Source organism: Labeo rohita, chromosome 2 (assembly GCF_022985175.1).
Source record: "Labeo rohita strain BAU-BD-2019 chromosome 2, IGBB_LRoh.1.0, whole genome shotgun sequence".
Classification (NCBI taxonomy): Eukaryota; Metazoa; Chordata; class Actinopteri; order Cypriniformes; family Cyprinidae; genus Labeo; species Labeo rohita.
In genome coordinates, this window is record NC_066870.1 from 13,971,615 (window position 1) to 13,995,773 (window position 24,159).

The 24,159-nt window shown below is 37.1% G+C and overlaps 1 protein-coding gene across 3 annotated transcripts in view; it reads right to left on the reverse strand.

Moving 5' to 3' along the window:
- The window catches only part of arhgap29b (Rho GTPase activating protein 29b), a 46,938-nt gene that overhangs the window by 11,203 nt on the left and 11,576 nt on the right, over positions 1 to 24,159 (reverse strand). For 2 of the 3 annotated variants that reach the window (XM_051134976.1, XM_051134967.1), the window contains exons 3-14: positions 15,349 to 15,492; positions 11,758 to 11,854; positions 9,592 to 9,664; positions 8,534 to 8,588; positions 7,563 to 7,718; positions 7,408 to 7,472; positions 4,995 to 5,105; positions 4,822 to 4,902; positions 4,569 to 4,736; positions 4,022 to 4,159; positions 714 to 904; positions 201 to 373 (exon numbers count right to left, since the gene is read on the reverse strand). In XM_051134976.1, coding sequence (XP_050990933.1) covers positions 201 to 373; positions 714 to 904; positions 4,022 to 4,159; positions 4,569 to 4,736; positions 4,822 to 4,902; positions 4,995 to 5,105; positions 7,408 to 7,472; positions 7,563 to 7,718; positions 8,534 to 8,588; positions 9,592 to 9,664; positions 11,758 to 11,854; positions 15,349 to 15,492 — 1,452 coding nt within the window. Of the gene's footprint in view, positions 1 to 200; positions 374 to 713; positions 905 to 4,021; positions 4,160 to 4,568; positions 4,737 to 4,821; positions 4,903 to 4,994; positions 5,106 to 7,407; positions 7,473 to 7,562; positions 7,719 to 8,533; positions 8,589 to 9,591; positions 9,665 to 11,757; positions 11,855 to 12,464; positions 12,935 to 15,348; positions 15,493 to 24,159 lie in introns of those variants that run through there. The other variant, XM_051134986.1, reaches the window with a different exon arrangement.

Below are 24,159 nucleotides of genomic sequence, written 5' to 3' on the forward strand. Positions count from 1 at the left end.
AAAATAAATGTCATGGAGTTTTAGAGTCAAATGCAGGCTGAGTAGGCTGTAGACATGCCTGACGTAGCAACTTCGGCTCAATGTGTGTTACAGTGATTCTGGAGCAGAACTCTCTGTTTGTCCAAACAATGGAAGTAGAAATTGATCATTTTAAATATACAAACTTTCAGTCACCAGTCTAATTCCTTAGCGACTCTTACCTTGGATGTCTATACTGCTATTGGATCGTCTCTCTGCGATCTTGGCTTTGCAGTGTTGTACGGTACTCTCAACCTCATCTGCACTTTGGTTATCTGCTGAAGTAACAGAGCCTTGCGACAGGTTCCCGTGAGACGAGCGGGTGCTGCTTTGAGACCTCTTATGAAGGGACATTCTGGAAAGGAATGACACTTGTTAAAACATGCTTTATTAAAATACCACAGGCAAACCAGGCTGTGCAAAATCCCTGCTGATTGTGAAATGGGTTACTCAACAGGAAAGCGTGAGATTTAAATGCGCTGTAAAGAGAGGTCATAGCACTGGCCAGTATGTTTGAATGTGGGTGTGATTCAGAGGTCAGGCTGAAAAGCACGGAGCAGCAATTATGGAGAGCAGAACTCCTGGATAAACAACACGCTATCGCCGACCGTTGTTTCGTTCATTATTCTTCCTGAGGAAGATGCAAACAATGCAGCCTCTCTCTGGCCCGTACGGAAACTTGAGCGTGGACTTACCCCGTTTTTGAGGAAGCTGTGATGTCCTGAGACAGAGACTCCAGCCACACACGCTCTTTAGGCAGGCTGCACACGAACTCAGAGTAGCGCTGGCCTGGCTCATACTTTTTGGCCTGTTCACTTAGAGCTTGGTAGTTGATGGACAGAGGTTGGGTCTGAGCCTGCTGCATCTGGAACCAGTTCACTGTCACCTGCGAGAGTTTGTGAGAATAGTCAGTATGCAATAATGGCATTTATTTTCATGAAGAAGGTCAAAAGTTTGGGGTCAGTATGATTTTTAAAAAAAAAAATAAAGGATTAGTTCACTTCAGGAATAAAAATGTCCTGATAATTTACTCAACCCCATGTCATCCAAGATGTTCACGTCTTTCTGACTTCAGTCGCAAAGAAATTAAGGTTTCTGAGGAAAACATTCCAGGATTTTTGAATGGTGGCCAAAGGGTTGAAGGTCCAAATTGCCGTTTCAATGCAGCTTCAAAGGGCTCTACACGATCGCAGCCGAGGAATAAAAGTCTTATCTGGTGAAACGATCGGTCATTTTCTGAAAACAATTAAAATTGATATAATTTCTAACTACAAATCACACTGGGAAGGTCACGGCGTGGTTAGCTCTTCGACTGTTCAAAAAGGTAAGGAGGGGCAAAAAACTCTATCTCATTTTTCCTTCCAACTTCAAAAAAGTCAGAGCATTGTTTTAGCTTTTTTTTTGTAAAGTTTGTGATGAAAAATCACATGCCAGTGCCACTACACATGACCACAGTGAGTAACTACTGAGCCTAATGGTGTAGAGATCTTTGCAACTTTGCTAAGTTAGCTAAAAGGATAAAGCTAATATACCATTTTTATTTCACAGTAACAATTTATATCATGATATAGTCATTTTTGTTATTTTATCTTTGTTATTAATAATAAGAACTCAGATGCAAACAACAAACTAAAGGACAAATACAATAAAACAAAAACACAAATGAAATAAATAGAGCCCTATGACATCAGTTTTATTCCCACTTTACCCCCCCCAAATTCCGTTTTTTTGTTTGTTTGTTCCATTTTAATTTTTCTGGATTCAGTTTTTTCCATTTAAAGTTTTTTTAGATTTTACTTTAATGGTTACATAAAAAATATATGTATATATATGAATCAAAATTTTTTTGGTAAATATTCCTTAAATATTGTTTTAATAATATTTTTCATTATTAGTAGTAGCACTATCATTACACTGAGTAATATTTCTGTCAAGTTAAACCAAACTTTTTGTATATTATGTGACAATGGTTTTTCTCAAAGGTAACGGTAAAATGCTCATGAAGTTACACTCAGATCAGTTCTAGAGATTTACCTAGCTTTATCGCCAAATGACTACAGCCCCATTGATTCCCTCTGCAAATGCATTGATGAAATTAACAGCTGGATGTGCCAGAACTTCCTTCAGTTAAACAAGGAGAAAACTGAAGTCATTGCATTCGGAAGCAAAGAGGAAGTTCTTAAGGTGAATGCATACCTTGATGCTAGGGGTCAAACAACTAAAAACCAAGTCAGGAATCTTGGTGTGATTCTGGAGTCAGACCTTAGTTTCAGTAGTCATGTCAAAGCAGTAACTAAATCAGCATACTATCATCTCAAAAACATTGCAAGAATTAGATGTTTTGTTTCCAGTCAAGACTTGGAGAAACTTGTTCATGCCTTTATCACAAGCAGGGTGGATTATTGTAATGGTCTCCTCACTGGCCTTCCCAAGAAAACCATTAGACAGCTGCAGCTCGTCCAGAACGCTGCTGCCAGGATTCTGACTAGAACCAGAAAATCTGAGCATATCACACCAGTCCTCAGGTCCCTACACTGGCTTCCAGTTATATTTAGAATTGATTTTAAAGTACTTTTACTCATTTATAAATCACTCAATGGCCTAGGACCTAAATACATTGCAGATATGCTCACTGAATATAAACCTAACAGACCACTCAGATCATTAGGATCGAGTCAGTTAGAAATACCAAGGGTTCACACAAAACAACGGGAATCCGCTTTTAGCTATTATGCTGTCCGCAGTTGGAACCAGCTTCCAGAAGAGATCAAATGTGCTAAAACATTAGCTACATTTAAATCTAGACTCAAAACTCATCTGTTTAGCTGTGCATTCACTGAATGAGCACTGTGCTTCGTCCGAACTGATTGCATTATGCATAATCATTTTCTGTTTTTAACTTAAATTTTTTAAATCAATTTTTAAATCATTTTTAAATCATTATATCAGTATATCAGTTTTTTACATTTTACATTTTTTGTTTTATTGTTGTGATCATTGTTTTTATGATTGTTCTACTTCCTTTTATGTAAAGCACTTTGAATTACCTCTGTGTATGAAATGTGCTATATAAATAAACTTGCCTTGCCTTGCCTAGAGATTATGTTTATGTGTTCATGCACTCATATACTGAGGCGGCAGAGGCTGAAAACACAGCGAGCGTAATGCACACTTCAGTATGTGTGTAGTAAACGAAAGCGCATGTCTTAGCCGTTTATTCATACAGAGACACGCAGAACATGCAGAATTCATATTTAAATAGCCAAATTCCGTGGCATTCCATGTTATACAGTAAATTCCGTTTTTATGACTGGATCCCCTGATTTCGTCTGAGTTTTCTGCTTCGCTTTAATTATACGGCTCTTATTAAAATGTATTCTTAAAGTACCGGTACTAGTAAAACACAAAATCATACCGTTTTTAAAAGCAGGGTATTGCGATACCTTTTTAGTATCATGCGGCACTAGCCTCAACCCATTAATCCCTATTGAAATCCACTATACGGAGAAAAATCCTGAAATGTTTGCCTCAAAAACCTTAATTTCTTTGCGACTGAAGAAAGAAAGACATGAACATCTTAGATGACAAGGGAGTAAGTAAATTACCAGGAAATGTTTATTCTGGCAGTGAACTAATCCTTTAAATACTTTAAGGATGCATTAAGTTGTTTGATAAATATATTTTAAAGTTAAGATATTTAAAGATTTATTTAAAGATTTTGATAATAATAATAAGAAAAGTTTTTTAGCAAAAAATCTGCATGATAGAATGAAGGATCATGTGACTATGAAGACTGGAATAATGACTGCTGAAATAATGAATTTACCTTTGCAATCACATTAATAAATTACACTTTAGATTATATTAAACTGAAAACAGTTTTTTAAAACTTTACTAATATTTCACAATTTGACAGTATTTTTGATTCAGAAACATCGAAAAATCTTACAGACCCAAGAACTTTTGAACCGTAGTGTAGTGTTGTAGTGACATGGATACACACCGCTTTGAGGGTCAGGTCGCACTGGAAGACCAGCTTCCGAATTTGAGCGAGGATCTCACTCTTAGCGTTTGACAGGCTGACCTTCTTCGCCTCTAGATCGGCCACACAGGCTTTATACTGCTCCTGCGCTTCCTCTGCCTACAGTTGCCACAAAAACAAACCATCAGCCAAACAAAACAAAAGCATAGTGATTTTCCTACCCCATTTTAAGCCAAAGTGTGTCATTTCTGTGACACCAGCGGCACCAAAGAGGACTGCAAAAATATTCCATTTTATGAAGAAAACGCTCACTCTTTTGTTAAGGTGTGATGCTGTGCAGTTGGGTATCTGGGTTGTCACAGCAACAGTAATGTTTAGATTATACAGCCTAATTTTCAGACAGTACATCAGACGTTAAGGAAATTTGATCAAAATCCCACAAACTCTGTGTTTCTCGTCACCACTTTGAAACCCCATAAACAAGGTCAATAAACTCAAGGGTGTGTGTGTTTGTGCAGTCAGTGACCATGTTGGAGTTGAAGTTTTAAAATTCTTTATAGCGCAGTACCTTCTGCAGGGCCTCTTCCTCCACCCTCCGCTTCTTCTCCAGAGTCCTGCCTCCTGCTGTTGGCTGCTCCTCCTCGGTGCGGCTGGTGGAGCTGCGTGCCTTCTCGTACTCCTCCCTCTTCTGCACCTTCAGCAGCCGAGTCTTCTTCAAAGCGCTCTCGGCCTCACTCTGAAAACACATGGGTCTTTAAGCGCTATCGGTTCTGAAGAAACATTAGTGATGAAATTCAAAGAATTTGAATAATCATATGTACCATTTTCTTTAGCTCTCTTTGCCATTGTTCTTTTATCTCCTTCCTCTGCTTGTCCAGATCGTTCTTGCGGGCCAGCAGTGGCTGTTGGAATTATGAGATTTTTTTTTAGAATTAAAGGAAATGATTTGTTAAACAGTGAGTTAAACATGTACAGCAAATATAACTGATCATACCTGTATAAATTTGTTGGTTTGTAGGGCTGCAGCTGTTTGGAGCAGAACCTGATTGTACTCAATTTCATTTTTAAAGGCAGAGACATATATATCCCGGAACGGCATGTAGTCCTTTAAAAAAAGAAAATGAAACACAGTCACACAATAATGTCACTTAAAGGCCCAAAGTCAAATACACTACCATTCAAAAGCTTGGGATCAGTAAGATTTTTGAACGTTTTAAGCCTCTTATGCTCACAAGGCTGATTTTTTTTTTTTATAAAAAAATCCATCAAAAAGAGCAATATTGTGAAATATTAATACTAATGCTGTCAAATTTAGCACATTAACGCAGGCGATTCATTTTTCCAGTTTAACGGTGTTAAAAATATTTTAACACTGGTCACCACATTCACAACTGCTATTTCTGTTTCTTTTTTCTTGACAATAATTGCGTTTATTTAGACACAGAATGTGTTTACGACGACATCAAATGGGAGACTTTTCAGACATGCTCTAGACTTCACCTCAGTGACAGCCACTAGTCAATCGAGCGCGGAAAAGTTTTCAGTAGATTCAGTACAAAAATGCCAAATGACCTAATAAGCCAGCTGCTGTGATGTCGGTTAATCAAAGAACAAAAGAAAAAGAGGAAATCAATGGCTTTTGTAGCTTTAAAGGAGAAGTCCACTTCCAGAACAACAATTTACAAATAATTGACTCACCCCCTTGTCATCCAAGATGTTCATGTCTTTCTGTCTTCAGTCGTAAAGAAATTATGGTTTTTGAGGAAAACATTTCATGATTTTTCTTCATATAATGGACTTCATTGGTGCCCCGATTTTGAACTTTAAAAATGCACTTTAAAGCTTCAAAGGGCTCTAAACGCTCCCAGCTGAGGAAGAAGGGTCTTATTGAGCGAAACGATTGGTCATTTTTTTCAGAAAATAAAAATTTGTATACTTTTTAAGCACAAAAGCTCATGTAGCACAGGCTCTGGGATTGTAGTTCAAAAAAATCCTGAAATGTTTTCCTCAAAAACCATAACTTCTTCACGACTGAAGACAGAAAGACATGAACATCTTGGATGACAAGAGGGTGACTACATTATTTGTGAATTGTTGTTCTGGAAGTAGAGTTCTCCTTTAAGGATTCTCTATATATAATTTAGTATTTAGTGTTCGATAAGTTTTTTCAGTTTCTGTATGTTTCCTACTTGCTGAAAGGCACAGGTAAATAATGGGTTTATTTGAAGATTGTTTTAAGTTCACTTAAATTAGAAGTTGTTATTTTTTAAAGTCTAATAAATGTTAAAATTAATAGCTCTCAATTACACTGTAATGCTGAATGGCTATAGTCAATGGCTAAATATTAGGGAAAAAAGAACAATTTACTAGAGACATAAGTAATACTGGTATCAGTGACACTTGCCTTCAGTCACAAAAATGATGTGATTAAACAAATATTAAAAATATACAGCCTTATGTTGTTTCTACATTAATTTAAAGATTGAATGTGAAATTATTGCAATATAAAAGTATGTTTAAAAATCGTAATGTTAGGTGGGATTAATTGTGATTAATCATGATTAATTTCAGAAAAAAATGTGCAATTAGTTACATTTTTTTAAATTGATTGACAGCACTAATTAATACAATTTAAAATAACTATTTTCTATTTTAATATATTCTAAAATGTATTCCTATTTATTCCTGCAATGACAAAACTGAATACTTAGCAGCCATTACTCCAGACTTCAGTGTCATATGATTTTTCAGAAATCATTCTAATATGCTGATTTGGTGCTTTTCATCTTATCATCGTATTATGGTTGCTGAGTTGTGCTGCTTAATATTTTTAGGGTAACCATGAAACATTGGTAACAGTATTTACTTGAAATAGAAATATATTATAAATGTCTTTATCTGTCAATCATTTTATGCCCTTGTCGAATGAAAGTGTTAATTTCTTTCAAAATTCTTCCCAAAAATTTGAATGGTAGTACATCATTTACACTCAAACCAACATGTATTCAGACACCTTCAACATTTCTCACATTATCACAGTTTATTTGCTATAGTTTAGAAAATGGTAATAAAATATGACAAGAACTCAAGAGTTAAACTGTGTCAGAACAAATTCATCTTTATAATGTCAGATAACTTTGATAGAAAGGTATGTAACAAAACATTGTCAAGTCAAAGTTTGTGTCCCAAATTTGTATAAATTGTACTGGTAGTCCACTGTATGAAGAATTTTTGGGTATAGTATGTCACAGTTTACTTTATTTTGCTATCCTCACTTACATAAATGAACTATAGTGTCCAACACCCACTAGTAAAAAAAATATCAAAAATAATATCTGGTGTCTGAATAATTTTGGTTTGACTGTGCATCACATTTTATCAAAACAACATACTAAAAAGACCATCACCTGCTGACTTGCCACTGCCTTTGCGGATTCTGCCATCTTGGCAAAGCTTTTGGCACATTCCATGTCTGTCAAATACAGAGACACCACATGAAACAAAAAAATTAAACTCAAAACTCATCTCAAAACAAAAGATCAGGCTTTAAGAATGGACTGACCCAGGCTGAGGCGTTTCTCCACCCAGGCCAGCACATCTTTGGTGTATTTAGACCAGGCCTTGGCGTACAGCAAAGCCGATTCCACTCCACTGTCATTCTTCAGGAGAAGAAGGTCCACCTGCTCCACGGTGGACAGCTCTGGGGACAAAGCAGGATCTACAAACACACACGAAACAGCATATGAAATACACAAACGTCCCACACTGTATAATAATTCAGAGGTACTCTTTGAAGACATTTATATTACCTCAACCTTGTCTCTCTACTCTCTAAAACTCATTTAAAATGTTCTTTTTTTTAAATGTTACCGCCCTACAGGGTTTATAGGCTAAAAGTTACAAGGCAAATTTTACAAGTCAGCTTTATTAAGGCAACGACAGCCCTGAAATTAGTGGCAAACTTGCTTTTAAGAGGAATATTCTCCAGCATCCCCTTGACTTAAAAGAGGTCTTTCTAAACTGACACTAATCTGTGGTAGCATTAGATGTACGTACGATATATTGCATGGCATGAGCGTGTGAGATCATCTCGTAAAATCTGCGCTTAACCTAAATGCACTGACACGCAACTCAGCTGCGCTGAATCCAAGCACCCCGCCCAATAAGCCACATGTGGTTCCCATTCCTCATATAAACGTCCACAAAAAAACCCAAGGAATGTCAGCCATTTGGCAAACAAGAAGAGCGTTAGACTATATGAAAAACAACACGAGTGTGAAGGTACAGGGCGTGTAGAGCTTTCTTGTCGATAGTGACCTGTGTCAGTGCAGCTCATCTGTCTCTCTCTTAGAACAACAGCTTACATGTCTGGTTTGTTTAACTAGAAAACTTTGTTGAAGTTTGTATTACAGTTGCTCTGAGGCAGGTAAAATACGTGATGAGAGTCTCTTCAACACCTCAGCGGCAAGAGCCTGCTTGCTTCGTGATTGAAAGAAGCAAGACATAAAGGAGAAAGAAAGGAAATCCATTTACCTGCCAGATCATTTTGATTGCAGCCTCCTGAACCTTCAGAGAGGTTTTCAAAAGACTAGAGGAGAAAAAGAGAAAGACGTTTCACACGGAATGAGAAGTTTGATTATAGTGGTGAGGGATGAAAAGGTGCTTCTTTTGAGCTGTTCTCTTTTATCTCGTCTCTCAATGTCTCAGTTAATCAAAGCTTGAAAAACCTAGCTCTTTAAATCACAGGGGCCAGCCAGGTTTTATTATTTTCAAAGCAGACATCTTAACTTAAAGGGACAGTTCACCAAAAAATGAAATGTTATTTATTCACACTTGTTCTAAAAATATGTTGGTTATTTTTTTTCCTGTGGAACACAAACGAAGAATTCCGCAGAAGCATCTTACCTTTTTTTTTTTCCATACAACAGTTCATAGTAACCACATCTGTCAAGCACCAATGAGGACATAAAAATTATACAAATGCCATAAAACTAGGCCATACAACAAACAAGCGAGGACACATCACATAGATCAAAAGTGACAGTAAAGACATGGACAATATACAAAAGGTTTCTATTTCAAATTGATCCTGTTTGATCTTTCTGTTCTTTAAAGAACTGTAAAAAATGTATTAGTTTTCTCAGAAATATTTAGCAGCACAACTATTTGAAACAATGATAATAACATTAAATTATTATAAATTAAAACTAGTATTGCACCAAACCACAAGTATGAATGACATTATAAAGTAAGATAAGTCTGTCAAAAACATGAAAAACATTTAAAATCTTACTGACCCCAAACTTTTGAATGGTAGTGTATTTCAAGTCTTCTGAAGCCATATGATACTGTTGTTCATAAATAGAGAATACTGGCTTAAGTTTCAGTCTGCTTTTCACACAAAGCTATTGTATGGCTCCAGAAGACTTGGAGCATGGCATACAAGTCATAAGGACTAAATGAATGGTGCTTTATATTGTCAGACGTGGTCACTGTTGTTGTATGGAAAAGAGCTATATATGAAAAGCTAAATTATCCTTTTGTGTTCCACCGAAAAAAACATGAGGAACAACATGAGGGTGACTACTTACACGACTTCTTCTGGCTTGGGGGTACCCCAACCTGGAGCCACTGTCCACATCTCCCATAAGGAAGTCAGACACTCTGAAGTGGAAAAGAAAGACAAGTTACCGCTGGTGCATGTACATAACATTACCCGAACATACATAGTAAGTTTACACTATTATGGTGGTATTTTTCATCACACATAGATAATTTTGAGCAGTATTAAAGGGGTCATGAACTGAGAAATCAAACTTCCCTTTGATCTCTTGACATATAAGAGGGCATTGTGCTATAAAAACCTGAAAACTCCTGTTTCAGAACTTAAAACTTTCTTGTTGGACTAAAAACAGCTTAAATTTAAGCCAATCTGCCAAAATGACAGGTTGTGGAATGTGCCACTTTATGACGTAATGGTGTGGCTAAACACCCCCTCTGCCCACCGATTTATGCACATCCCGATAGATCTAACTCAATTTGACCTAATGACATCATTATCACATGGCACAGCTGATTGGTTTTACTCCCGTATCTGCTGCCAATGAGCAAGTTGATCAACATTCAAATATATGATAAGTGCTAGCTGGCTGCAGTTTTGCATAATGCATTAGAAACCCTCCACCTCCCCCAGCTCCACCTGTTAGATAGACCTGCTACGAGGTGATTCACGTATGCTGTGGGGGTTATTCATATATGTTATATGTGCAGCAACAATATTTCTTACATGCTCACATCAGCATGTTGTGGATGTATTGGCAGTGGCAAGTCTCTGTACTTGCTCTGCTGCAGCAGCAGCGTAGCAGATCTTCCACCAAGACCAAATACATTTACTTCGTTATGTACATTACCATGCTAATCCCGAGAAACTGTCATGGCAGAACTACTTTAATTTATGAGTAGCTTGTAGCTGTTCAAGCTACAGTTTCAGAGTAGCTTCCCCAAAACTGGGTCTATGCAGAAATCAAATGATATAGATGGCTCAGAAGACAACAAGATGCTGTGCAGTGCCAAGTTGTGGAAAAACACAGCCTTTGCATTGCCTTCCTTCTGATCCCAACATTAGGAAAGAGTGGATTAACTTTATTTTTAAAAACATTCCAGACCGTGTCAGTAAGAACTTGGTCTTATGTACACTTCATTTTGCCCCGGATTCGTTTACAAACAAAGCACAATTTAAGGCAGGATTTTCAAAACAGGACTAAATAGACTATTACTTCTGAATTATATTTTTTGTTGATAAAATCTTGGTAATATTATAAGTAGACCTCAGAGAACAACACACAATAATAAAAAAATTATGTTCATGACCCCTTTAAGGAATAGTTCATCCAAAAATGAAAACTCTGTCATCATTTACTTACCCTCACATCATTCCTAACTTGCATGACTTTTGTTTATCTTCGAATCACAAATTAATTTATTTGTAATATTCTCTGATCATTTTGTATAACAACTGAAAGCACATCAAATATGGTAAGCAGAAGCTCAAATACACCTGCTTGATGCATGAAAACCAATAAGATTTGCCCTTGCATTTCACACAAGCACAGTTGAGCCTTCGCTGACCATATTTGACGAGCTGAATTTTTGAATAAAGTTGTTGTTTTTATATATATATATATTATTATTATATTTTTTTAACAAGATAGTAGAGGGAGAGAGAGGGGACTCGAACTCGGGATGCCCGGACCACAACAGCACTATATGTTGGCACACTGCCAACAAGGTTATCAGCGCCAACTAAAGTCATTATTTTTGCTTTCTTTGTGCATAAAGTATTCTCACAGCTTCATAAAATTATGGTTGAACCACTAATTTCACATAGACTATTTTAACCATGTCCTTACTACCTTTCTGGGCCTTGAACATGGTAGTTACATTGCTGTCTGTGCAGGGCCAGAAACCTCTCGGATTTTAAAAATATTTTAATTTGTGAACTGAAAATGAGCAAAGGTCTTACAAGTTTGGAATGACATGAGGGTGAGTAATTAATGACAGAATTTTCATTTTTGGTACGAACTATCCCTTTTAGTAACATTGCAACATAAAACAAGTACATTTCATCAGCATTAAGAGAGTGACAACAGGATGCACAGCTGACGTATGCTGTAAAATTGGAAACTGAAAGTAACTATACAGATGAAGATCAATCAGAATATAAGTATGACTACAGAAAAGGGAGCTACGGTACTCACACATTGCCAAAGGTGAATGCCAAAGTATCGATTGATGTGTGTATCTCGCCAAATACTGTGTCTTTGTTTTCTTTATTGACTTCCTTGACATTCACGCCTGTGGGAAGTGATAAACCACATGAGAAGTTTAGCACAAAAATCTTAATAGATGATGATGAGCAGTAGGGGCATAGACCGAGATCTCAATATGTTTGTGGAAACATGAATCCCTCAACAGTGGATCACCACAACTATTGAGAACTGATGAGTAGCTACAACACTCTCTGATAATACAGAATGCATGCATCCCACGTGATTTAATTTTAGTATGCTGTAAAGTCAGACTCGTACTGAACAATGTAAAGCACAAAGAAAAGGAACCACTACAGGTGCTTCCCTAGAGTACAAAACAAATGCTGAATAGTTTCCATGTATGGTAAATAAACCAATAAACGGATTTAATTGTTTCGAAAAGGCCAGATGACCCAGCATGTTGTTGCAAAGTTTGTCAAGCTCCCTGAAGAGAAATTAACTTAATGATGTTAAATCTTAATTTTAAAAATCAGATATGTGACAGACACGAAGCAAAGTCTCCGAGAGGCTACGAAACTTGCATTTACCAAGAGCTTCCTGTCTGCTAGCTAAGCCTCCCCTTTACAGGAAACACTGACAAAGCTTGAGCTCTCAAAACATTCAGAGGACGTTCAAACAACTTTCACCCAACTTACCAACTCCTTTAACTTGCACTTGCAGTCATATCCAGGTTCGATATTGTAAAGCACAGATTAACGACAGACAAAACTCGCCCAGAACTTCAGGAACTAACGCCACAGTCTAGTTCACAATGATTCAATGGAGCTTGACTTCCACTTTTTCCTCACATACAAGAAAAAGTGACGAGGCCATAAAAAAAAGCAACATCATCTGTAGTTTCCAGTTCCGCATGGGCACTTTTTTGGGTTGGATGTCACGCAAAACGCAGCGACTGTCGGCAGAAGTGGGAATCCCCACCCTCAACTGCCATTCAGATTCACAGCTACGAAGTGAGAAGAGGAGACGCTATTGGAGAAGAGAGCGTGAGATGTGCGTGGCTCCTAGTGCATGGCTCTCTGCTTCTGAATGCTGGCGGGTGGCTCAGTGGCCCCTGCAATGGAACGCTGACTTCTTCCTCAGGACATCCTGCAGTTCCACAACAATGCATCCACTTCTGCCCCCTTCACTGCTCAAATACGCGAATGACTGCATTCAGAAAGCAGTTCTCGTACAGAAAAACCCTCGAAAGCATTTTTTGTATCATTGCAATGTTTTGTACAAATCTGTCGATAATTGATTTTCTGAAAACAACTAGGAATGATTCTTAGCAGATACTTGGGGCAAAGTAATACATGCAGGTATCACTTTATCAGGTGCAATGCGTCATAAGATGGGATAAAATACCTGAGATAACAGTCTCCTCCAGATCAGAAGCAAAGATAAAAATACAGCGAGTCAATGCCACTGACTCACTCTAGACAAGGGCGGGGGAAGAAAGAATTTCAATAACTTGAGACACTTGACACTTTTATTGCTGCGCCCCTGAGAGATTCTTCAGCACAACTATGCAGCATTTTTTTGTTGTTGTTTTTTAAAGAGATGGAACCACACAGACTGAGCATGAATGGGGTTAATATGTGCATCTGATTTCCTGAAGTTCATAGCATTCCATCAGAAGGAAGACAGACGGCTGACATGAATGTGCGGTGTTAAAAAGAGAGCGTGAGTGGGAGGCGCATGCTGGAATGTGGGTCTTACAGGTAACTTGACGCGGCTATCTGAGCCAGCTGGCCTTTTTTTTTCAACTTCCTAATTTTTAAAAAGGCTTCAAGCATGTCAGAAGTGACAATCGGATTATTTTCCTTTGTTAAACTCTTCAGACTTCCCTTTGACAGAAACAATGAAGAGTCCGGCCCTTTAAAGGACACATGAGAGCTCAGAGGGGTCATTGGCCCTCTAGTGGCAAAGGATGATACTCTAGTGGCCACTTAAATCAATGCTGGCTAAGTGAAAATTGTTTGTTCCCTCCTTTGCACTTATGTACATTCCTGTGCACTAGCCAGAAGACTAATTACCCTGTATTTTGGACTAAAAGTGGGTGGTAATCAAAATCAGTATCATGCTATGAGTGTTCAGAGTATATTTCACAATGCAGTTATTTTTTTATGACAAAATGTTTTATATATTACATAACCAAGCAGTAACGTCTTTTTATTGATCATTTAGTGACTTTTTTACATGAAAACACATCCAGTTGTTTGCTAGAACTTGATGGATGCAAAATATAAGATAGTATAAGAGGTAAGATAAGAGAAAAAAAGATAAGAGATAAGATAAGAGAAGAAGCCATCAATACAAAAACATAGCTTCACATTATATAACATTTGAGCTGAAAACCATTTAAAACAGTGATGCAATTTGTCCACAAAAATTATCGTCTTAATGTATTCAAGGCTACATGATCTCATGACGAAAACGTACCTGTGGGAAAACGTACCAATAAGTACAAATCACTGAATTTTCCACTCAACGGACATTTCAATTCAGAACTGCGGTGACATTTACAAAACCAATAAAACGTACCATATGTATGTTCATCTGTTCCAGAGGAAAAAAAACTAACACTCTTTTAGCACTTTCCTGCAAAAAAGTTCCTACAGGTACGTTTTCGTCATGAGATCAAGTTGATTAAAGGAATAGTTCACCCAAAAATTCTGTCGTTAATTACTCAGCCTCATGTCGTTCCAAACCTGTAAGTTCATCTTCAGAACACAAATAAAGATATTTTTGATGAAATCCAAAGCTTTCTGACCCTGCATAGACAGCAACACAACTGACACATTCAAGGCCCAGAAAGGTAGTAAGGACATTGTTAAAATAGTCCATGTGACATCAGTGGTTCAACTGTAATGTTATGAAGCTCTAAGAATAATTTTTTGTGCGCAAAGAAAAAAACGACTTTGTCACATGGACTATTTTAACAATGCCCTTACTAACTTTCTGGGCATTGAACGTGGTAGTTGCCGTCTATGCAGGGTCAGAAAGCTTTGGATTTCATCAAAAATATCGTAATTTGTGTTCTGAAGATGAACGAAGATCTTATGGGTTTGGAAAGACAATAGGATGAGTAATTAATGACAGAAATTTTATTTTGAGTGCACTATGCCTTTAAGCCACATTAAGCATTATCTCCCTTTTAAAAGATTAACAGCATTAACTGCAAAGATTTTCTTCTTTTTAGAAGTGATAAATATTTGTGGCTTAAAACAGAGGAAACATGTCTGTTATGCAGTTATATGAATTTTTTGCTTTTAGCACTTCATGCCATGAATGTAACTGAAAACTAAGAGTACACATGTGAGCCTAGACCACAAACCCAGTCTTAAATAGCATAGGTATATTTGTAGCAATAGCCAAAATGTATACATTCAAATGACTGATGTCAAAAATCATTTGGATAAAAGTAAAGATCATGTTCCATCAATATGTTTTGTAAATTTCCTACCATAAATATATCAAAACTTAAATTTTGATTAGCAATATGCATTGAGTGGGGTGGAGCTGAAGGAGGATGCTCACCTTTGACTTTGGCGATGACAGTGCCTGCAGCACCGAGAATTTCTGATGAGTTCAGCGCCTGGTGTTTGCCAATGACGGTCTTCAACACACGTACCAGCTCCCCAAGTCGCTCGTTGACCACGTGCTGCGAGCACTCTTGGTTTTCTGTGGGTGACAAACATACAAACAGAGACCACAATGTCATCAGCTCAACTTCCTCCACGTGTTTTTGAAGATGCACACATTTAAAACAATATGGGTGCAGCAGCAACATCGAAAGGTTTGAAATTTTGAGCCGGTTTAAAGATACCCTTGTAAAACCTCCTCCAAGTGCATATGAAGGGCATGTGTGATACTGGTACATCAAAACAGACATGCTTGTTCTGTGACAGCGCAAGCCCTTGTGGTTAGAGAGAGACGATGAGCGGAGTGTGAGGCGAAAGATGCAGACGCTTTTCTGTGAACTCGAGAGATGGCTGACAGCAAGATAAGGAGAGAACTCTGAGACAAACATGAAAACAACTATGCATGCCTTTCCAGACATGTGTGATAAGACTGAGAGTGGGGTACTTCATTACTGCTGATTGCACTGCACTGTCATGGGAGGTTTGACTTGTTCCTTTGTTGTTTTTGCATTAAATTGATCAAAAGTGTCAGTAGAGACATTTATAATCTTATAAAAGATTTACATTTCAAATAAATACTGCTCTTTTGAACTTTCTATTCATCAAACAATACTGAAAAAAATGTATCATGGTTTCCACAAAGTTATCAGGAAGTAGGGGTGTAACAGTACACAGATGTCACGGTTTGGTACGTACCTCGGTTCGGGGGTCACGGATCGATACGATTTTGGTACAACAGAAAAAAAAATAAAAATCTACTATGCTAGATTTCTTTTCATTTATTTAAAACAGACAGTAGTACAAATGACAATTTTGCAGTAAAAAATGCAGTACATACATACATACAAGGAATAAATACTTGACATATATTTAATTTAGTTAACTGATAGACAAGGGGAAAAAACAGTGCAACATGTATCGTAGCCTATATTTGGTGAGTTTCAGTTCAGTTTTGTGACAGAAAGGAAACTCAAATGGCAGAAAGCGACATCCTGTTTGTTTTTGTTTAAGTTGATTTTGCTGGTATGATGAAAGTTGCAGTAATTGCGCCGGCGCACACAAACACAAAACATATCAGTTCCAGGCTTCTAGCATTGCTAACTTGACAGCGCAGTTGGTATTTTATTCAAAATAAAATACAGTGAACCAAACATCAGCACGCCGCCTCACTGTGTCACCGTAGGAGTGCAACTGAAGTACAGAGCCTATAATTTACATAATAAATAATAGTTTAGCATTTGGATGCATCGTAAATATGAACATATTATGGAACATTTGGATTTGTCCAAGCTCCATTTCGCAGACAGAGTGCGCAAACCTTTAAAATAACGTTATACTCATTTGTCAGTGAGAGACGCGTTCAGAATCAACATATGGTCACTGTCTAGTGGTCTTTGTTTTCAAGAGCGCAACTCCTGGCATTCGCTGTACTTCTGCTGTCGGCTATCAGAGTTGCATTACTGTGGGTGCCCCCTTATGGATTGAGGGTGTATTGCCTGTATTCGTTGTAAGGCCTCATGCACCGAACCGAGATGCCCGTACCGTGATGGTTCGGTATGAATACATGTATCGTTACATCCCTATTAGGAAGCACAACTTGTTCTAATATTGAAACAAATATTTTTACCACAAAATCAGCATTAGAATGATTCCTGAAGGATCATGTGACACTGTAGACTGGAGTAATGGTTGCTGAAAATTTAGTTTTTCCATCAGGAATAAGTTTCATTTAAACATATATCAAAATAGAGAAGTTATTTAATTGTTCATATTGTCAATGAAACTACCTGAATGTTTTTGGGAAATAACAATTGTACACTGTAAAAAAAAAAAGTAAAAATTACGGTTAAAAAAAAAAAAACGGCAGCTGTGGTAAAAAATACGGTAACGTTTCACTTAAATGTACAGGAAAATACCATAATTTCATTAACTGATATAATATTAATGTACCAACCTATTAATGTACTGAAATCTGTTTTGTACCTTTGTAATTCAATGATAACCACCAAAAGTAGGTGCTGATGAGCAAGAAAACAAACATCAAATGAAAAAAAAAAAAAAACGTAACACAGGGAATTCTGGGAATGTCAATTTACGGTTATTCACTATAAATTTTACAGTCTTTTATCATTAACCATTTAGCAGTATTTATCGTTAAATTTACAGTAATATTTTACAAGGAACCTGTGTCACTACTTCCATATTTCTGAAATAAGCCGAAGTATGCGAACAACATTTAGAATCAATGTGAAACCCCTTTTAACATTAATCCACGTCTGTGGAAAAAAAAGCAGGATGGGACATGGTTTTATCCATTGGGAATAGAAAAGTGTAATGCAGCCAGACTGAATGTTTGCGTAAGCAATGCCTAAAGAGCTATTTTTATCTTTCAACCTCACAACATTTTAATCATCAAATATCAAAAGGCCATGCAGTCTAAAAAGTACTCTAACTGTAGAGTAAATAAAGTGGTCAACTTTGATTTCATGCTGACTTGAAAGCCTACCAGGTTTGCTATACTTATATGACAAAATATTTTTGACAGTTTGAAAAGTTTTGGTTTCAAAAACTGTTTGGTTTCAAAAATTTGCTCAGTCTGAAAAAAGGTTATGTATGAATTCATTGTTTGGCATCCAAACAAACATCGAGCCTTCAAACAACCAAAAGAGTTTCAAATATGAATTATCACATTTTGTTGAAAAAAATGTTTTTCAATCTATAAACATTTTGACTCAATATAAACTAATATTAGGGTTAAAAAATGTTTGTTTACACCATAAACGAACACTACAATCTCTCTTGTTTGTATTAGGATGAAGTGGACCGTCGTTTGGCGGTGAGCTGCAGATGACTTCATATGTAACTGAATGTTGCAAAGGGTTTGAAAAGTTTTGATAGCAGAAGCATCTGTTTTTTATCCTCTCTGTGCAGATGCACATCATGCCACAAGGATGAGACAGAAGCTTTACGAGTGCACAGTTACAATGTGGAAGGTATGTGTGTGTTTGGCAGCACAGACAGATAATCACTTCTCTCACTATAAAGAAAAAGGAAGGAAAAAGTAGGAAGCTCAGACTGTTGACAGTTAAGCATCTTCAATTTATCATTGTGCATTTACCACCCTAAATTCCCCTTAGTGTGAAAACACATGGGAAAACACACAAGTAACGAGGTCAGGGAAACAAAGTTACGACCCTCAGTGTTGTGCCAAAATGATTAGTGATGGACTGTTTCTTGCATCATCAGCTCTGCTGTAAATCTCTATTATCTCTCCTCTTCCTCCAACTCAATTCCATGAATGCATGTGTATGACCGCCCAGCCCATGGCTTTAAAACTTCAGTTTACATCAAGTCATTATGTAATGATTAAAATGCATAATGAAAGGTACTTCGTTTTAGGCAGGGCTACTCAGGGTCATGCTGCAGAAATCAAAACTAAGTGACCGACAAAATGTATCATCGCTTGGACAAAAACATGAGGATACCTTTCCATGTGACATCAGTGGTTCAATCATAATTTTACAAAGCTATGAGAACACTTTTTATGCGCAAAGAACACAAAAATAACGACTTTATTCAACAATTCTTCTCTTGCGTGTCATTTTTTCGACTTTCACAAGAGTACCACAATGAGTACCATGTGTTGTATTGTCGTGAAAGTGCGTCAAAGTCTAACGCGGAAGAGAAGAAATTGTTCAGTAAAGCTGTTATTTTTGTTTTCTTTGCACACATAGCTTCGTACAATTATGGTTAAACCACTGATGTTGCATGGACTATTTTCACGATGTCCTTACTACCTTTCTGGGCCTTGAATGTGGTAGTTGCGTTGCTGTTTATGCAAAATCAGAAAGCTCATCAAAAATAATTAATTTGTATTCCGAAGATGAATTTAAGATTCAAATTTCCATTCTTTTGAAATATGTTCTACAAGTGCAGATTCTGTGTGGGACCGTTTTTGTTTTTCCAACAACAAACATGATTTTTAACTCAAACTGCTAAATTTAAACTTAAAGTGAAATGTTGTTATACTGAACAAATCCAAAAAACGCTACGGTCTGTTTTCGCTTATTCTTGAGGTCAACTAAATGCAGCCTGGGACAATTTTTGAATTGATGAATGCATGTGCTGGATGGAAGACATTGATTTGTGTACAGGAAGAGGGAGAATGAAAAAAGGTAAGAGACTCAATTGTATTTCATTTGTATACAAATACAATTTTGTATGTTATTTGTCTATTCATCAACAAAAACAAATGCATTACAGGTGGAAGGCTGGATATTTTTTGACTGAATGTGACAACAAGGGTAAGCACCTTTCTATTCTAAGGTGAGATTGTCTTGGGACCAAAAACTGTCTATGGCACCAGAGCGAGACAGATTTTACAGTTTCACAACTTCTATCTGTGGGCTTTTGTGGGCAGAAGTTGGACAAAACATGAACCAGACAAAATAGAATACTGTTTGTCACAGTTGCTTCACTTGCAGCTGCATGTGCATTGTGCTAGCAGAAAAACACTGGTAACAAGTGGAGTAAAAACGGCTAAATGGAATAGAAGAAAAAAATATTGTTGCGCCTTTGGATGTCAGAATCAGAATGCAAATCATTTTTATAGAATACTGTCATCAAAGATGCCATTTGAAGCTAAACATAGATGTTAAACGGACAGACTAATGAATGAAACCTGCTATGATTACTCTACTTTTAAAGCATAAATTTGATTTACCGTTTCTGACTTATAACAAAAAACAGAAAAATGTCTAAAAGCTGCTTTGTGACAAGATGTATAGTGAACAAGCTAAAACAGCCAGAACTGTTTTTATAAGCTGTTGATCCAAAAAACAAGTGTTTAAAGGAGAAGTCCACTTCCAAAACAAAGATTCACATATAATGTACTCACCCCCTTGTCATTCAAAATGTTCATGTCTTTCTTTCTTCAGTCGTAAAGAAATTATGTTTTTTGAGGAAAACATTTCAGCATTTTTCTCCATAAAATGGACTGATATGGTGCCCCGAGTTTGAAAAAATCCAAAATTCAGTTTAAATGCGACTTCAAACGATCCCAAATGCAGCGAAACGATCTAGCGAAACGATCGGTTATTTTCAGAAAAATAATACAATTTATATACTTTTTAATGTCAAACGCTCGTCTTGTCTGGATCTTTTACAACCGCATTTGGGATCGTTTGAAACCGCATTTAATCTGTATTTTGGAAGTTCAAAATCAGGGTACCATACCAGTCCATTATATGGAGAAAAATCCTGAAATGTTTTCCTCAAAAAACATAATTTCTTTACGACTGAAGAAAGACATGAACATCTTGGATGACAAGGGGGTGAGTAAATTATATGTGAATCTTTGTTTTGGAAGTGGAGTTCTCTTTTAAGGACACAAATAGTTATGAATGTCAGGGTATTTCATGTTGAGCCATTCAGTTGGATTATTTCTCTAGCAAAAGGAAGGCAAGGAAAAGAAGCACTGACATAGACCAATAAAATTTAGTTTCTCAATATATCTCATCCTCTCAGGTTTACATAGGGTGGCGAAATAATCCTTTGACATGGTTAAAAATAATGATTGTTTCTTTAAGGACTCGGGACTCGAACCCGCAACCTTTCGGGTACAAGCCTGACTCCCTAACCATTAATCCACGGCTGCCCCCCTGTTTCTGATTAAGTTTCCCTCCAGTGGGCGTAGTTCTCAGTGTAATATAACATGTTGCACTCTACTTTTGTGTCCTTAAACGCTCATTTTTTGGGTCGACAGTTTATAAAATTGTAGTTCTGGGTTGTTTTACTGTACACCTTGTCACATAGCAGCTTTTAGACATTGTTCTTTTTTTGCTGTAAGTCAGAAATGACAAGGAGGCAGCTTCCCGCAATACAAAGTCAATGGAGAGCGTTGGATTGTTTTCCCGCCAGTGGGAGTGGTTTTCAGATTATGACACGTGTCGCTCACCAGTATTTAAAAAAGCCAAATCTTAAAAGTCATGCATTAAGGTCACTAAAGGATCCTCCATTAGCACAACAACACAATGATCTCCCTCCTCCACCTGGGTGACCAGGTGCTTGTCTTCAACCTGTCAGGATTAGGAGATTCCAATGTGGTAAGAGGAGAGAAGGCTCTAGCCCCAGGGATACTCAGGAGTGTCCTCTCTCCTCTCTGACTTTGAAGTGTCCCTCAGACAAAAGGACTCCGTCAGAAGCCCCCACCCCATCTTAGGTCTTCCCCTCACTGCCCTCCTAATTACTGGTGAGGGGTCAAGCAGCAGGTCACAAAGCGAAATGCCTGCTCTGATTAAGCTTTTTTTTTTTAAATGATGATGTTTTGCGGCCCAGCACAACCGAAGTGCTTGATTTATCAAAGTGTAGCTTGATATCCAGGGCAGGCCTGTTTGAATGACAGGGACTGATCCACCCCCAAAAAGGACTGATGGAATGTTGCGTCCGCCCAATGGGGGCCCAACACACAGGGGACTGTGTCATGTGTCAGAGCTGATTGGGGTCCCGGGACGTCTTCATGCCAGCGTAGCAACCGGTGTTCTCCAAACCCGCTCTCACTCTATTATGAATAATGCATCATCTGGGCCCCCAAACACTTCAGTGCTGTCAAAACAATGGGATTTTAAAAAGTATGCATGAAAACTGCTCAGGGGGAACTGAGGGGCATTGTTTCAGTGGGGATACCGCCAGAGAGGCACACACGCATTGTTCGGGACGAGCCCCCTGCTGATGGCCCTCCGTCCTGGGTCTATTTCCAGCGGCGAGTCGCCGTCCCTCCCACGGTCAGCCTGCGTGTTGGCCCAGCCACGCTTCACGCTCAGTCTCTTCATGTTTCACTTGTGCTCTTCGCCCACCCCTTCGTCTCTGATCAGAGCCGTTTAACATAATCTCACCCAGCTGCCAACAAGCCTCACAACACAGTGTGAGAACGAAGGCTGCTAACAGCCCCTATCCCACATCAGTCACAACGGCAGGAAAGTCATCACAGTTTCTCATGAACACACACACGTCGCTGACAGATCCGACACATTTTTTAGATCTCAGCAAGTTATAACGACAGATGGATTAAAATTAAGATTGTGAACAAGATGTCCTTAGCTCACAGGGACAAAATGCAACAGGATGTTATTGAATTACAACACATATTACATCACAGAAATCATCTGACTTTGCTTAATGCCTCAATGAAGTCAAAAGAAATTTTGTTTCGTGAAATCATTATAATCACTGAACGTATATAGTGCCGTTCAAAAGTTTGGGATCAGTAAATTTTTGAATGTTTTTGCTTATCAAGGCTGCGTTTATTTGATCAAAAAAGATGAAATATTCGTGAAATATTATTACGATGTCTAAGAACACTTAAACTACTTTAATATATATTAAAATCTAATGTATTCCTGTGATCAAAGCTGAATTTTCAGTCTCATTACTCCCGTCTTCAGTGTCACATGATCCTTCAGAAATCATTCTAAAATGCTGATTTATTATCAGTGCTGGAAACAGCTGTTCTCCTTTTTTTTTTTTTTTTCGGAACCTGTTATACAACCTTTGGAACCTTTTTTTTTAGGATTCTTTGATAAATAAAAAGTTAAAAAGAATAGCATTTATTTAAAATATAAATATTTTCTAACAATATACACTACGCACTTTGAAAGGAATTAATACTTTTGTTCAACAAGGATGCGTAAATTGATAAAAAGCTAGAAAATATTTACATTTTGAATAAATGTTGATATTTTTATTTTAAATTCATCAGAGAATTCTAAAAAAAAAAGTATCACATGTTCCAAAAATTTGGCAGCGCAACTATTGCCATCATAGATAATTCTAATAATAAATCAGCATATTAGAATGATTTCTGAAGCATTATGTGACACTAAGACTGGAGTAATGGCTAATAGAAATTCATCTTTGCATCACAGAATAAATTCAATTTTAAAGTATATTAAAATAAAACCCATTATTTTATATTGTAATAAATTTTCTGTATTTTTGATCAAATAAATGCAGCCTTGATGAGCATAAGAGATTTAAAAGTCTTACTGATCCCAAACTTTTGAATGGCAGTGTACAAGCTAATTAATCAAACATTTTTCTGTGATTATTAATATATTTACATTTCTAATTAATATAGACTTAATATAGAATTAACATAATATTTATTGTTATATTATATGACAACTATATACTTGTAGTAATATTGCAGCTGATATTTAAAAAATAATTATTATTTGAATATATAAATAAATTAATTGAAATATATTTACAGTAATTTACTTATAAAATAAGTACCTTAAGTAATATTTCAGTAACAGCATTTTTAACAACAGAAAAACCACAGAAATCTAATTTATGAGCGAATATTGTGACAACAAATCATTACAGCTATCTAACTGATACAAGTAAGTAACAAATCGCATTTCATTTACTTTCAAATTCTGTCATTAATTACTCACCCTCATGTTGTTCCAAAGCCGTAAGATCTTCGTTCATCTTCAGAACACAAATTAAGATATTTTTGATGAAATCTGAGAGCTTTCTGACCCTGACAGCCATGCAACTGACACATTCAAGGCCCAGAAAGGTAATAAGGACATAGTCCTTACTAGTCCATGTGACATCAGTGATTCAACCTTAATTTTCTGAAGCTACGAGAATGAAGCTTCAAAAATAATGACTTCATTCAACAGTTTTTTTTCTCTTCCCT